This window comes from Oncorhynchus nerka, linkage group LG4 (assembly GCF_034236695.1).
Source record: "Oncorhynchus nerka isolate Pitt River linkage group LG4, Oner_Uvic_2.0, whole genome shotgun sequence".
Lineage (NCBI taxonomy): Eukaryota > Metazoa > Chordata > Actinopteri > Salmoniformes > Salmonidae > Oncorhynchus > Oncorhynchus nerka.
The window spans coordinates 73,187,651-73,202,653 of record NC_088399.1 but is presented as its reverse complement, the minus strand read 5'-3'; the positions used below and the strand labels follow the sequence as shown (position 1 = coordinate 73,202,653).

General features: G+C 42.2%; 2 protein-coding genes across 5 annotated transcripts in view; one reads left to right on the top strand and one right to left on the bottom strand.

Moving 5' to 3' along the window:
• Positions 1 to 10,360, top strand: part of LOC115128561 (DNA topoisomerase 2-beta-like) — a 31,437-nt gene extending 21,077 nt beyond the window's left edge. For 2 of the 4 annotated variants that reach the window (XM_029658489.2, XM_029658487.2), the window contains exons 21-36: positions 200 to 431; positions 777 to 911; positions 1,326 to 1,526; positions 1,938 to 2,133; positions 2,239 to 2,330; positions 2,446 to 2,601; positions 2,892 to 2,975; positions 4,017 to 4,214; positions 4,451 to 4,616; positions 4,917 to 5,078; positions 6,033 to 6,329; positions 6,503 to 6,595; positions 8,412 to 8,450; positions 8,781 to 8,921; positions 9,262 to 9,362; positions 9,485 to 10,360. In XM_029658489.2, the coding sequence (XP_029514349.2) occupies positions 200 to 431; positions 777 to 911; positions 1,326 to 1,526; positions 1,938 to 2,133; positions 2,239 to 2,330; positions 2,446 to 2,601; positions 2,892 to 2,975; positions 4,017 to 4,214; positions 4,451 to 4,616; positions 4,917 to 5,078; positions 6,033 to 6,329; positions 6,503 to 6,595; positions 8,412 to 8,450; positions 8,781 to 8,921; positions 9,262 to 9,362; positions 9,485 to 9,670 (2,479 nt within the window). In that variant the 3' untranslated portion in view covers positions 9,671 to 10,360. The remainder of the gene's footprint in view (positions 1 to 199; positions 432 to 776; positions 912 to 1,325; positions 1,527 to 1,937; positions 2,134 to 2,238; positions 2,331 to 2,445; positions 2,602 to 2,891; positions 2,976 to 4,016; positions 4,215 to 4,450; positions 4,617 to 4,916; positions 5,079 to 6,032; positions 6,330 to 6,502; positions 6,596 to 8,411; positions 8,451 to 8,780; positions 8,922 to 9,261; positions 9,363 to 9,484) is intronic. The other 2 variants (XM_029658488.2, XM_029658490.2) reach the window with 2 other exon arrangements.
• LOC115128796 (retinoic acid receptor alpha-A-like) overlaps positions 10,025 to 15,003 on the bottom strand; it is a 116,471-nt gene continuing 111,492 nt past the window's right edge. The window contains exon 8 of the mRNA XM_065017811.1: positions 10,025 to 15,003. This exon is cut by the window's right edge and continues 659 nt beyond it. The gene's annotated coding sequence lies outside the window, so the exon portion shown is untranslated.

Sequence of the window (15,003 nt, the reverse complement as noted above, 5' to 3'; positions counted from 1 at the left end):
CAATTTGATGTCTATTACTTGTATGATTTGTATGGGCCACTGGGCCATCCTGAAGTGCAGTAATACCTGTTTGATTTTAATGAATAAAAAATGGTTGATGATACATTTAATGTCTACTTTGTTTATACATCACCTTTCATAAAACACACTGAAAATGTTTAAAACATGTATTTATTATGAAGTAATGTCACTTGCTCAGTCCCCTGGCCAAGATGTTGTTCCCAGCGGTGGACTCCAGTCTGCTGAAGTTCCTGTTCGATGACAACCAGAAGGTGGAGCCAGAGTGGTACATCCCCATCCTCCCTTTGGTGCTGGTGAACGGGGCCGAGGGCATCGGGACGGGCTGGGCCTGCAAGATCCCCAACTACGACCACAGAGAGATAGTCAACAACCTGTACCGCATGCTCAACATGCAGGACCCTCTGCCCATGGTGAACATTTGGAAGTTTGAAACTTAATTGATTGCGTAAGATAAGATCAACTTTATTGTCCCTGAGGGGAAATGTGTCTTGGACATACAAGCAGCGCTGTTGTCCATTTGGTGTAAGGATTTTATTGCTAAAAACACATCAACTCAGATAATATTTGTGTAGATTGATACCATTATACATAAAAGAATATTGCTAAAATACATTTTTGAGTAGAATTGGATAAACCACCAACTTTCTGTGTCTGCTGTTGGTCAGTTATAATTAGATGTAATCCTATAATGAGTAGGTCATGTACTGTATCATAATAACGTCTGACTGAATATTCCTACCTCTCTCCTCACCCAGTTGCCCAGCTATAAGAACTTTAAAGGAGTGATCCATGAGTTGGGTCAGAACCAGTACATGGTCAGTGGCGAGATCTCTGTCCTGGACAAGAACACCATTGAGATCACTGAGCTGCCCGTTCGCACCTGGACACAGGTACACTATTGCAGGATACACCTGTCTAGCACATCACACCTGTCTAGCACATCACACCTGTCTAGCACATCACACCTGTCTAGCACATCACACCTGTCTAGCACGTCACACCTGTCTAGCACGTCACACCTGTCTAGCACGTCACACCTGTCTAGCACGTCACACCTGTCTAGCACGTCACACCTGTCTAGCACGTCACACCTGTCTAGCACGTCACACCTGTCTAGCACGTCACACCTGTCTAGCACTTCTGGTCATCTGGTTGCTTTGACTGAATTCATAAATGAACGAAGGCTATATTGACATGTTGTTTCTATGCTGTGATATTATTTGTTAGTTTTTGTAATGGACTTTCCCTCCCTCCCTCCCTCCCCTCCCCCCTCTCTCTCTCCCTCCCTCCCTCTCTCCCTCCAGGCCTACAAGGAGTCGGTACTAGAGCCCATGCTCCAGGGGACAGAGAAGACTCCCGCTCTGATTAATGACTATAAGGAGTACCACACGGACCAAACCGTCAAGTTTGTAGTCCGTATGTCAGAGGAGAAGCTGGCCCAGGCAGAGGCTGCTGGACTACACAAAGTCTTCAAGCTACAGTCCAGCCTCACCTGCAACTCCATGGTTAGTACCCCTCCTCAAATCTGGGTCCTATTCACTAAGAAAATACCCTGAAACAGGGAGAAACTACCTGAGCTTGTCCAATGATAAATGCTTATTTTCGTTATCCGTCGCAAAACGTTTTGCCACGGTGTGTCCTATACGAGTCCCGACTCTGTATTTGAGTTGAACTGATACCTGTATTGACTCAAATTGTTGAATCATTATGCACACCTGTTTGGATGAAGTACTGTTTTGTGTGTGTATATAGAGGACTCCTCTTATAGGAATGACATCTGTCCGGGATGATGGGATTCTTTGGAATTAATCTTTCATCTTAAAGTGAAGAACATTTTGAAGTGTTCCATGGTTTTAACCAGTTTTAGTGTTTCTATTGTGGAAAGGAGAGGTATCTGAATAAGTTTCTGCCCTCAGGTGTTGTTTGACCACATGGGCTGTCTGAAGAGGTATGACTCGGTCCAGGACATTCTCAAGGAGTTCTTTGAGCTGCGGTTGCACTACTACAAGCTGAGGAAGGATTGGCTTGTGGGGAGCCTGGGGGCGGAGGCTTCCAAACTGTCCAATCAGGCACGATTTGTGCTGGAGAAGATCGAAGGAAAGATCACAATCGGTGAGAATTTTACCTGCATGTCTCTCTCTCTCTCTCTCAAAGGGAAGGATTCTTTATTTCAGTTTGCAATTTGGTATAGAATACTGATATATTGTTTGTCTACAGAGAACAAGTCTAAGAGGGAACTGATCAGGATGCTGGTGCAGAAAGGCTTTGAGTCGGACCCGGTGGCGGCATGGACCAAGGCACAGGAAAAGGTACTGTTAGCATCCTGCCACTGTCCACCATTCAGCCCTGTGATTGGCTGAGACAACTTGACGCTTCAATACCCTGTATTCTGATTGGGACTATGTGTCTTCCTGGTCTCTATAGGCTCTGGAGGAGGACGATCATGATGGTAACAACAGTGACAGCTCTGTGGACTCTGGGTCGTCGTCGGGACCAAACTTCAACTACATCCTCAACATGCCTCTGTGGTGCCTGTCCAAGGAGAAGGTGGACGAGCTGCTCCGACAGAGAGACATCAAGGTACTGACTGCTGACTCCGAGAGGAAGGGCGTAGACACCCGACTGTCAAGGACTTCAATTCGAAATATCTTTATCGTCCCCAAAAGGCTATTAATTTGCAGCAACATTACATACCATTACACAAGTAGGCAAGGTCTTCTAACGGTTGTGTGTGTTCTGTTCTTGGGGCATAGTAAGGGCACATCAGTACTTTTTTAGTATGTGTATGTGGTCCTGGCGGGAAATGAACCCACAACCTTGTTGTTGCTAGCACCATATCTTTAATCAACTGAGTGTGTGTTGTTCAACAGAAAGGAGAGTTGAATGAGCTGCAGAGGAAGTCTCCTGAGGACCTGTGGAAGGAGGACCTGGCTGTCTTCATTGAGGAACTGGATGTGAGTGGTACTAGTTCTACATGCAGTGGTGCCACTCATCTCTGAGTCACTGTTTAAGAAGAGACCACTGATTTATACCTGCTTGTGTGAGCCTGCTTTAGTTGAGGTCGGTCGGTTACCTTCAGGGTCTCTTTCTCCTGGCCTTACTAAAGCCGGATCTATTTGTAGAAAAGTCATTTATTTAGTTTGGGTTTTATTATCTCCTTTCATTGTAAACCGTCAACATTGATGTCACCTCAATATAAGTGTTACGAATCCCTTTTGGCCCGACAGTCTAGGGGGGATGGTAATGAGATCCGTAACATAACTCATGCAAATTATTATTGTGACAAAGTAAAAATGTGCACGAAATAACCACGACAACAGAAATCTACCGTTATTTATAAACACACGGTAATGGGGGGAGCAGGAAAAGGGGCTGAGCTGGACCCAAGGAAAGAAACAATAAGTATTCAAAAACACCCCTAAGCTAGACTAGCCTACTTTAACAACAGCTAACTAACTAACCAAAAATACAGTGGGTGGTCCGCCCAGTTCTAACTAGTGTATTTAACAAAGTTCACCTACGGGTAGTGTATGCCCATGGGCGACTTGTCTTGGTTTCCCACTTTTCCCACCAGAAACAAACAAACACCATAACCAAAAACAATACTCACAGGTGATGACAAAGTGCTATGGAGGTGCTTAAAACGAAAGAGAGGTTAAGACACAAAGCGAGAGTGAAACACAGAGACCTACAGACATGGCATTTACAGAGAGATTGAGCTAGAGATTGCCCCAGAGCAAACAAATGATGGGGTTTTTAAACCATGGGGAAGGAACTGTGATAGGGTAGGAAATAGGAGGAGGTGTGTCTTCTGATTGATGATTGATTGTTGACTGATTGGGGAGTGATGATTTTCACCTGTGAGGGGAGAAGGAGAGAAAAGAAACACACACAGGATACACACACACACACAGGATAACTATATCCGTAACAATAAGTGACTTACACGATTTACAAAAGGTGACGGGTGTATTCTCTCCCTGTCTGTGTGACAGAAAATCGAGGCCCAGGAGCAGGCAGACATATGTGCAGGTAGAGGCACCAAGCTGGTGAAGGGCAAGGTGGGCAAGCCCAAGGTGAAGAAACTACACCTGGAGGAAACGTTACCCTCGCTGTACGGCCGCAGGGTCGTACCCACCATCACACAGGCCATGAAGACTGACGCCTCCAAGAAGATGACCAAGAAGAAGAAGGTAACACATGTAGTTTTTAAAATGGATTATGCCTCATTATTAAAGGCCCAGTCTGTGGTAATTGTTTTAATTATACCCATTGATTCTTGAAGAATATCACTTATCAATGCCTTATGAGCTTAGTTCAACTGTATAACTCCATCACAAAATAAAGCTCCATTGTTTGTGCTGGTCTCAGTGTGTTTTCAGGCTATAGACATGACATATCACTGTGTGTGTGTGTGTTGTCCTCTCAGGGTGATGCAGACCTGGTGATGAAGTTGGAGTTTGATGATGAGATGGGAGTATTGGGATCAGATGGAGGAACAGGGGAGAACTCCCTCAACTCCTCCTCTAATACACCAGCCCCAACCCCAGCTAAGCCCAAGGCCCCCCGGGTCAAACGGGAGAAGAAGGAGCCAGGTCAGCAGATGTTCCATTCTCCTTTCATGTGTCTGTCATCTTAGTGAGATGGGTTCAGTCATGAATTAGGGGAGAGGTGGAGACAGAGGGATACACAGTGAGGAAGTTGGTGGACCCAAGGATTTTATCCCCCCCCTTGGGGCAGTTTGTAGATGGGAGTCAGAAGTGTTAAAACTACACCAAATTAATTTATTTATTTTAATCACACATGAACTCTCAAACATAGACAGTTTCGGGACTTCATGGCTATTAAATGATAGATTAAAAATCAGAATGAATAAACCTTTTTCTCTATACCAGGTACTCCAAGAGCCAGGAAAACCCCCACACCCAAAGGATCATCTGGTAAGAAGGTGAAGAAGCGTAATCCCTGGTCGGAGGACGAGTCCAAATCAGAGAGCGATCTGGAGGACAGTGAACCTGTAGTCATTCCCCGAGACACCAAGTCACAACGGGCCTCAGGTAACCACTTACCTGAATTGTGTTCATTAGGGCCCGCCATTTAAAATGGAAAGCGTGAACAAGTGTTGTTGTTTTTTTTTAATAAGTTCAGACAAATAGTTTTATTTCTATTTGATGTAACTTTTCTTTAACTAGGCAAGTCGGTAGCTCCCTGTTTCACTCTGTTGTGAGGTGTTTTCTTCATTTTCATGTACACTGACCTGTTAGGACTTGGGACGGGCATTTTTCTTGACCACACCAGTTAAGTCGTTAACTAGGTCCTAACTAAAGTCTTGCATAAATCTCCAGCTGCTTGATTAAGTTCTGGGTGAATACATGTTAAGAGAAGAGATCAATTTTTATTTGTCACATGCGCCAAATACAACAGACATTACAGTGAAATGCTTAAGGGCTTGTAAGTAAACATTTCACGAAAAATGTTGTTTTCGGCGCATGTGACAAATACAATTTGATTTGACGAAGAGATGCTAGAACGAGGAGCGGAACCGGGACAAGTAGCTTGCTCTCTCTCTTTGTAAGTTACTTGCCGAATGTCCCCTTCTGAAATTTTTAATATTCTTACACCTACAAAATTGTGAAATGTCCAAATAACCAGTGGAACGTCCAAAACCCAATGTCCAAAACCCAAACACTGGAACTACTGCTGCTCGTCCCATTGCTTCTTGACAGATTGTACAGTACCAGTCATGTTGACGTAGATCTTTCCACCAGAGATTAACTGGGCCCAGAGTTTTCCTGGTCTGGTCACATGGTCCATCTTTCTACAACTCTTTTAACCAATGGCATCATGTTTTTGTTTGTGTATTTTTTGTGATTTTTGGAATGTTTAAAAGCCCCATTCCTTCTTATTTCTGTGAAACCCCTGAATAATGGCAAAAGCCGAAATGTGTTGGTTTTTCTGCAATAAAACACACACACAACACACACTTATAATGAACTTTGTCTGTTCCTCAGCGGTCAAGCCCAAGTACACCTTTGATTTCAGTGAGGAAGAGGATGGAGGAGAGGAAGAGGAGGATGATGAAGATGCTGCGTCCTCGCCCGTCCGGCCCTGCAAAGACGACTTCACTGCCTCCTCCGAGACTAAAGACCGATACAACGACCACAGCGCCAATGACGAGGATGATGAAGATATCTTCCCCCCGCCCAAACAGGCAACCACCACCGTCTCACCAGCAAAGAAGAAGGAACCAGAGAGTATATTCTCTTCCTCCAAATCAGCATTCTCCTCTGAAAAGAGCAATGACAGTGGTGAGTTCACACAACAAGATCAGCATGTTTGCCTTGTCGTGTTCTTTCTTTAGTAAAAGGTTAAAGATGATTACCATCAGGTCGTTATTGCCAGTCTTGTGTGTTTGTCTATGAAAAAGGACTTTGTCTGTACATAAGTCTGAGGGTTAATGTCTGTTACTCTTCTCTTCCAGACGATCTGAAGTTGGACAGTGACGAGGAAGACAAAGCCTTCTCCTCATACTCCAGCAGCTCTGCCTTCGACAAACCTGTTCCAGCTAAGAAAGGTAACACACGGAACAATATAAAAATCTCCATCTACAGCCTGGCCACATTAAACAGACGTATTGGTCTACCTCCATTAAGTATGATACTGTACAGTTGAAGTCAGAAGTTTACATACACCTTAGCCAAATACATTTAAACTCAGTTTTTCACAATTCCTGACATTTAATCCTAGTAGAAATTCCCTGTCTTAGGTCAGTTAGGATCACCCCTTTTATTTTAAGAATGTAAAATGTCAGAATAAGAGTGATTTATTTCCTATTTGATTTCTTTCATCATATTCCCAGTGGGTCAGGTTTACATACACTCAATTAGTATTTGGTAGCATTGCCTTTAAATTGTTTAACTTGGGTCAAACGTTTCGGGTAGCCTTCCACAAGCGTCCCACAATACGTTGGGTGAATTTTGGCCCATTCCTCCTGACAGCTGGTATAACTGAGTCAGGTTTGTAGGCCTCCTCGCTCGCACATGCCTTTTCAGTTCTGCCCACAAATTTTCTATAGGATTGAGGTCAGGGCTTTGTGATGGCCACTCAAATACCTTGACGTTGTTGTCCTTAAGCCATTTTGCCACAACTTTGGAAATATGCTTGGGATCATTGTCCATTTGGAAGATCCATTTGCGACCAAGCTTGAACTTTCCTGACTGATGTCTTGAGATGTTGCTTCAATATATCCACATAATTTTCCTTCCTCATGATGCCATCTATTTTGTGCACCAGTCCCTCCTGCAGCAAAGCACCCCCACAGTTCTATTTTTGTTTCATCAGATCAGAGGACATTTTGTCCCCATGTGCAGTTGCAAATCATAGTCTGGCTTTTGTATTGGCAATTTTGGAGCAGTGGCTTCTTCCTTTCTGAACGGCCTTTCAGGTTATGTCGATATGACTCGTTTTACTGTGGATATAGATCATTCTGTACCTGTTTCCTCCAGCATCTTCACAAGGTTTTTTGCTGTTGTTCTGGGATTGATTTGCACTTTTCACAAAAAAGTATGTTCATCTCTAAGAGACAGAACGTGTCTCCTCCCTGAGCGGTATGACGGGTGTGTGGTCCCATGGTGTTTATACTTGCATACTATTGTTTGTACAGACGAACGTGGTACCTTCAGGCATTTGGAAATTGCTCCCAAGGATGAACCAGGCTTGTGGAGGTCTACAATTTGTTTTTCTCTGAAGTCTTGGCTAATTTATTTTGATTTTCTCATGATGTCAAGCATAGAGGTACTGAGTTTGAAGGTAGGCCTTGAAATACATCCACAGGTACACCTCCAATTGACTCAAATTATGTCAATTAACCTATCAGAAGCTTCTAAAGCCATGACATAATTTTCTGGAATTTTCCAAGCTGTTTAAAGGCACAGTCAACTTAGTGTATGTAAACTTCTGACCCACTGGAATTATGATACAGTGAATTATAAGTGAAATGATCTGTCTGTAAACAATTGTTGGAAAGATTACTAGTCTTATGCACAAAGTAGATGTCCTTACTCAACTTGCCAGAACTATAGTTTGTTAACAAGACTTTTGTGGAGTGGTTGAAAAACGAGTTTTAATGACTCCAACCTAAGTGTATGTAAACCTCCGACTTCAACTGTGTGTAATGTTACATGTCATACTAAATAATGGTCTGGTTACTTAAAGCAGAACGATGGGGAGGATGGGTGGGTGTATACCGCGACCGTCTAGCAACCCAAAGGTTGCGTCTTTTGAGTCACGTCGGGGACAACTGTGGCATTTTAGCTACCCCTTCCCCTTTTCCTAACCATAACCTAATTCTCATTACCTTCTATGGGAATTCTCCTAACCTTTGTCATTAGGACAAGAAGCAGCCCGGTCTCAACAAGACGCACAATACTGTAAGTCTTTCAAGATGTATATGATACATTACATCCTCCAATTCATACGATATTTTATGGCCGCTATTACATTCTTAACGTAACATATTATATACTAAATGGAGGGACTCAAATCTTACGAATTTCCCTGAGGACAGGTTGATCTATGACTCTAACTCCATCTGCCACTAGAAGGAGCACTAATGCAAATCTCACTACCAAGGGGGGTTAAAAAGATACTGATAATGTTGATGATGCTGAATGTAGTGCACTATATAGGGAGTAGGGTGCCTTTTTAGATGCGCTCATGGTGTCTTGCTGATATTGACTGGCTCACTCTGTTACTCACAGCAGCTAAGAAGCTGTCGGATGCAGCTCTCAAACCCAGGAAAGCACCAGCGCCCAAAACGCCACCAAAACAGAAGCTTGACACGTCTGTCTGGGACTCTGACTCCGATACCGGCTCCAAGAAGCCTTCACCAGCGCTCAAAGGTACAGGCTGACCTCCCAATGACCAGTGGAGAATCAGTCACCATACAATTTCCATGGATATTAAAGATTGACAGTGTATAACAGGGGTCTCCAACTCCGATCCTGGAGAGCTTCTGGCTGTGCAGGGTTATAATCCAGCTCTTAGCACGTCTGTTTTAAAATATTCACTTCTTCCTCTTCAGTCTGAATCAGGTGTGTTACTGCAGGGATTGAATGAAAGCCTGCACACCCAGTAGCTCTTCAGGACCGAAATGTTGAAAACCCCTGGACTGTAGCTTGTTCTCTGAACATATCATCTGTTCTGAGTGTAACCTGGGTGTGTTTCTCCTGACCTGTGCAGGTAAAAGTGGAGGGAGGAAGAGGAAGCAGTCTGGATCTGAAGAGGATGATTTCAGTCCCAAGAAGACACCTGGGAAAGCACCCAAAACCCCTGCCAGCAGGGTAAGAGAGAGAGTGTGTGTCATTTAATCATGTAGGATATAGGAAGATACTGAAAAAACAAAGACTGTAATAACCATACAACAAGATAATTAAATGTCATCTCTTGTCTTCCCCCTGTGTAGAAGCCATCAAAGAAAGTAGCCGTGACCCCGCCCCCCATGTCAGATGATGATGATGTGGACTCCAACCGTTTCAGCCAATCCAGCGTGGCGTCCCGAGAACGACCGGGCAGAGGCAGGGCCAAGAAGGAAGTGAAGTACTTTGCTGAGTCAGGGTCAGACGATGATCAGTACGACATGTTTGAGTAGACCATGGAATCCCTCCCACACACAGGCTCTGTTCCAGTGCTATTTAAATGCTTCCTCCCTCCCTCGTAGTAATCACAGATCTTCATTGGTTGGACTGGGGAAAGTAATAGGTTGGTACCCTTGCTGTCACCTATCCAATCACCTATGCTCTGTGACCACCTCTAGGAAATCAGGAAGGACGGATTTTTAAACAATTTGAACAGAGCTATTTACACACCGCTTGAGTAATTTTAACGTGCATCCTTCCTTCTTCACTTCCTAGAAGAAATCATCTGAGAGGTGGGGGATAGGTGGAAGCAGTGGTGGTGTACCTATCCAGTCATGTCCGATCAGTGATTATTTCAAAGTAGAAAGGAAGGATTTGGTTTTGAAGTGTTCAACCAGGACCAGACACACGCTGGTGGAAATACCCGTGCTGCAGACTTTTGTACATCCCCCCCCCTCTCTCTTTTATTTTATTTTAATGGTGACGTTTAATGCTTTCTACTGTGTAGGTGTTTTACACTTTTTATTATACATACAATACAATTTTGTTTTTTATTATTACCATGGAAATGTTCTGTATTTGTCCTAAGCAGCTTTTAGAAGTTAGGAACGCGGTGCTTCAGCACATTTTAACTGTTAAAAAGTCAAAGAGACAATGTACCTTTTTGAACAAGAACTTGGAAGTAAACAATGAAATGTAAATTATTCTCTGGCCGTTGGGTTTTCTGTCCTTTTGAATGTGATTTTCTTAATTAACTTCACTCTATTTCCTGCAGAGCAGAACCTTAGGAACATGATATATACACACACACACACACAGTATTCAAGGCTTCGAGGTTACAGTAAATCAAAATATTCTGGTTATAATACATCCACGCATTATGTATTTTAAAATAAATATATTTGTATTACTTTGCCAGGACATTTCATGGTAAAGTTAAACAGTATATTAACATAAAAAGCATTGTTAATGTACAGACTATTGAAAATGGAGAATGAAAACAAGATAGAAGCTCACTGTAAAACTCTGTATAAGGACTTCCTGCCCTCTTCCCACCAGGCCAGCAGGAGGTTCTGGGTAAATGTATTATCACCATGACAACCCCTCCCTGGTGCCCCGCCCACCCTCAAGTCCAGTAAGCCAAAGAAACCTCAACCATAATTTGATCATGTCTCTTCATAATAACTATACAACACTGCATATATGATGACAATGATATTTTTCTCATACCAATGGCAATCATATACATTATCTGTAAATGTTCAACTTTTGAACATTGACACTTTTTGAACAGGCATAACAACAGAGCTGCTTTCGTTGGTGAAATTTTGAGGTTCACAATCATGTTCTCTGGCTTCTACGGAATAGTTGGATCATGAGCCCCGTTCAGTAGGGCACACAGCATTGTGGTACATTCGGATAGAAATATGTTGCGTAGAACATACACCACTGATTTGTAGAGTATGGAATCATCATGCTAGCTCTATTCAGTGTATTTCTATCTGCTATGTTTAGTAAATTGCTCCCGTCCTGAACGCGATCCACATCTATTGATCTTATTCCGTTATTGACTTAACTAAATTGCTGTCAGTTGATTGGTTGATTGTGACAGCTGCTTGGCATTCCAACTAAAGAGCGGGAAGCATGTCTGTCGTTTGATCATCGATGACATTGGGAGCAACTAGGATAAAAAAAAAAAAGCAAAAAGTGTTCCACGTTGGAATTTCCTTTAGCTTATTACCTCCAGTTTCCGAAAAACCTCCAACCGTGATTCCTTTAAAAAAAGGGCATTTTGGGAACAGTTCTGGAATTTTGCGAACCATGCTCAGGTTCTGAGTCCACTTGGTGGACCACTTGGTGTGGAGGTGAGCAGCTGCTACCCAAGAAGGGCTCGCTATGAGATGAAGCTCAGAGGTCAGGTAGCTAAGCGCTGCCATTCATTGAAATGCAATGCACACTACACACACACACACCATCTAATACATGGAGAAGTCTGCAGTGAGATAGTAGTAAATATTAACAGTTACATCGGTACAACATTCAACAGAAATCAACGTAGTAAATTCAAATTGTGGAATGGATCGAGTTCCCTGCCGTGTCACCTGGTGCCTGTAGGCAGCGACACTTTAGGGAGTTGGATGTAGACATTCTTCAGCTGTGAAAGAACTTTTCCAGCATCAAAGACACTCAGGGTAAAACTCAAAAAGTATTTAGTTGATTCCTCACCTCCTCAACAACACACATTGGAGGAGAAGGTCTGAGGTTCTGCACCCTTTCCGTCAATGTGTGTTGAGAAGTTGGATAGGAATGTAGGGAAGACTATTGAGATTCACCCACTCTGGTCTTGTGATGAGCCACCAGGATTGTTTCCCCCTACATTCTTCTCTCCCTTACAGAGAGCGGGAAAGAGAGCATTTCCTTTTTTCCATACATACTATGAGATGCAATTAATTTGACGAAACGCTGCTTTAAAGTAAGTATTCCTTTAACACTGCATATCATTCCTATGTAACTCCTCAACAACATAATCACATTCAAACATGGTAAACTGAGACCGTTTTGTTTTCCCCTTAAGATATGTATGTGTGGGACAGATATAGAGGAGATGGGTTGTGTGTGAGATGTTTCTGGAGGGTTCTAGCCAGGGTTGGGGTCAATTCCATATCAAGTCAGTCCATTCATAAACTGGAAGAATTCAATTGGAATTGACCCTAACCTTGGTTCTAGCTGACTGACTATAGTGGTCATCTATTCCTTTGTGGTTCAACAATGACTTTTGCCTCCATTCAGAATAAAGAACCTTCTGATCAGTATACCTCTGTGATGAACTCAATAATCACCCATAGTTTATGCCAAATGATTACTACCCGTAAGAGTGAGAAAGAATATTGTATATGACCATCACCCTTAACATTGTATTGGCTACATATTCAAGATTTTTAAGTGCTATGAGAATTAATGCCTTTGTGCTACAGTTGAGTAACGTCAACATCTGAGTAAACAATATTATCTGTCCTTATCCTTGCTAGGACAGGTGATAAGGGACTGAAGAGGTCCTAGTTCTTCCTAGCCTGGCTTCCACACTGAATATCACTCTGTTTCACTTCACAACAAAGGAACAAACTGAGCAATATTCAATGTGTCTAGGCTATTAACTTTCTAAATAGTGTCAATTCTACTCAGTGATTTATGGCTAGATTCAATCCATAGAGGTGAAGATCTGCGGTTGATAAGGAAATGTGTTTTAATAAATGATTAGAATATTACACTCCTGAAACCATAAGTCTGAAACCATGTGATTGTATGAAATTGTTTTGAATCATTAGATTATTATAATGCATGTATGTAATTGTTAGAATCATTAGATTATTATAATACTGTGTGTGGTTTTAGTCAGTGGAATAATAATATAACCTGGAGTGTAGTTCTTAGTCAGAATCAACGTTTTGGGAACAATGTGTCTAGTATTTTGATAACAGATGTCTGCTATTCTCACGGACTCCCCTAATCTCTATTGGCGGGCGGATTTGATGGTTGGTGTGGAAGTATGTGTGTCACTATAAATTGAAGGTCTTTGTACTGTGCACGTCAGAACGTTCCGTGAATAAACATTTAACTATTGTAGACTGGGCCTCTGTCTGTTTCATGTCTATCAGTATCATACAAATCCTGATAGGGAAGACTGAGTAATTAAATTGAATTGGTTAATGAACAGGAGAACATAATTCTCGTATCAGCGGTATACAACGCAATTGAAAGTTAAAGGTCATTTCCAATTGAGCCGACATATGCAGCGTTTAACGTGAATGCAGTCTCTGCAAACGCGGGAACATTGCCTTTAAATTTGAATCCCAGTATACAGCAGATCTTCAGCGCTACGGATTGAATCTATCCCTTACGTGCTGAAGAAAAACAGCTTTACTAAGAATATATTCATAAGATCAGGAGGGCTGTTGCAGTGGCCGATGTAGGACAGAAAACACTGCTGCATTCAGGAGGTAACGTTACAGATAGAAATGTCTTGTTGTTACAGAACTGACATGATTCCCTATTCTACATGACAGAGAAGCGCATGTCTACATAATATAGTTCTATCTGAACACCCCGAATGAACACTACCCGAGCTTACTGCACGTTTTAGGGGCTAAGGGTCATATGTAAATAATCTCATTTGCATCACTGGTTTTGCACGAGACCGTCTTGAGGAACAAGGCAACAGTCAGTCATTCTGTCTGTAGAACTAGGAATGCCTAGTGGGGTCTAGAATCCCAGACATTAGTCTAGTGTACAATCTTCCCGGCCATGTGGTTAGCTCATGGATATGTATTTTTAAGGATTGCAATGTCCCTGTGTTTTACTGCCAAAACAAGACCCTTCTGTATGTATATAAGGGGTATGTAGTGATTCTGGGGGTACAGGACTCCCTGGACCAGAACCCAATGTGCGTTATGTGTTGCCCAGATGCTTGTAGTTGTCGTTAGCCATAAATGTACACTTACTAGATTGAAACTGCATCAGAGAAACAATTTAGATTTTTACTATAATAAGAATGCATTTCTCTGCACAGATGGTGGAGAATTTTCAAGAGAATTGCGAGGGAACTTCAAATATACTGTATAACCAAATTCATCTTAAAACAACAGTTCAATTTCTCAGTGGTGCAAGTTTGGGTTAAGTAAAGTCTTTGTCAATGAGTGTTGCTCAACCCTTATCTTTAAGCAGAGAGATTTCACTGGTTAAGACTGCTTGGTTTGTCTCTTGGAATGTCATTTTCTGATAAAATCTCAGAAGCCTTTTAGCGTCAGAAACCCTGTACATTACATTACAAGCTGTTATCTGCGGTAGACAGATCCAATCTAGTAATTGAACATCTAGATTCAATCTAGTCATTGTATATCTATGGCCTCTACAGTCTGGCTTCCCCCTTGAGGAAGCAGCTGAAGAGATGCAGCCGCTGATACGGGAGAGAAACCTCTAACGGGCTTTATGGTGAATGCAATGTACACTCAACGAGACATCAACATAAAGGGTCATAAAAGACCAAAAAACAAACATTAAATATAGGAACAAATATAAAGTATTAGTCTTCCAGACTGTCTATATGCAAGAACATTCTATGTAACTGTTTTTGTAAAGGACCTTATATTTTAGGCCCCCCTTTAAACCTTGTCATGTACGTACTGTTTCGCCTCAAACTATAATATTTAAGACAATGAAAAAAGCACCACAAAATTCATCATAGAAACAGAGATTTCTAACCATACAATGGTATGTACAATGTATTCAACAATATGAGATAGAGAGAGAGGGAGATTATAACCACGCATTAAACTCGGCAAGCCCGTCA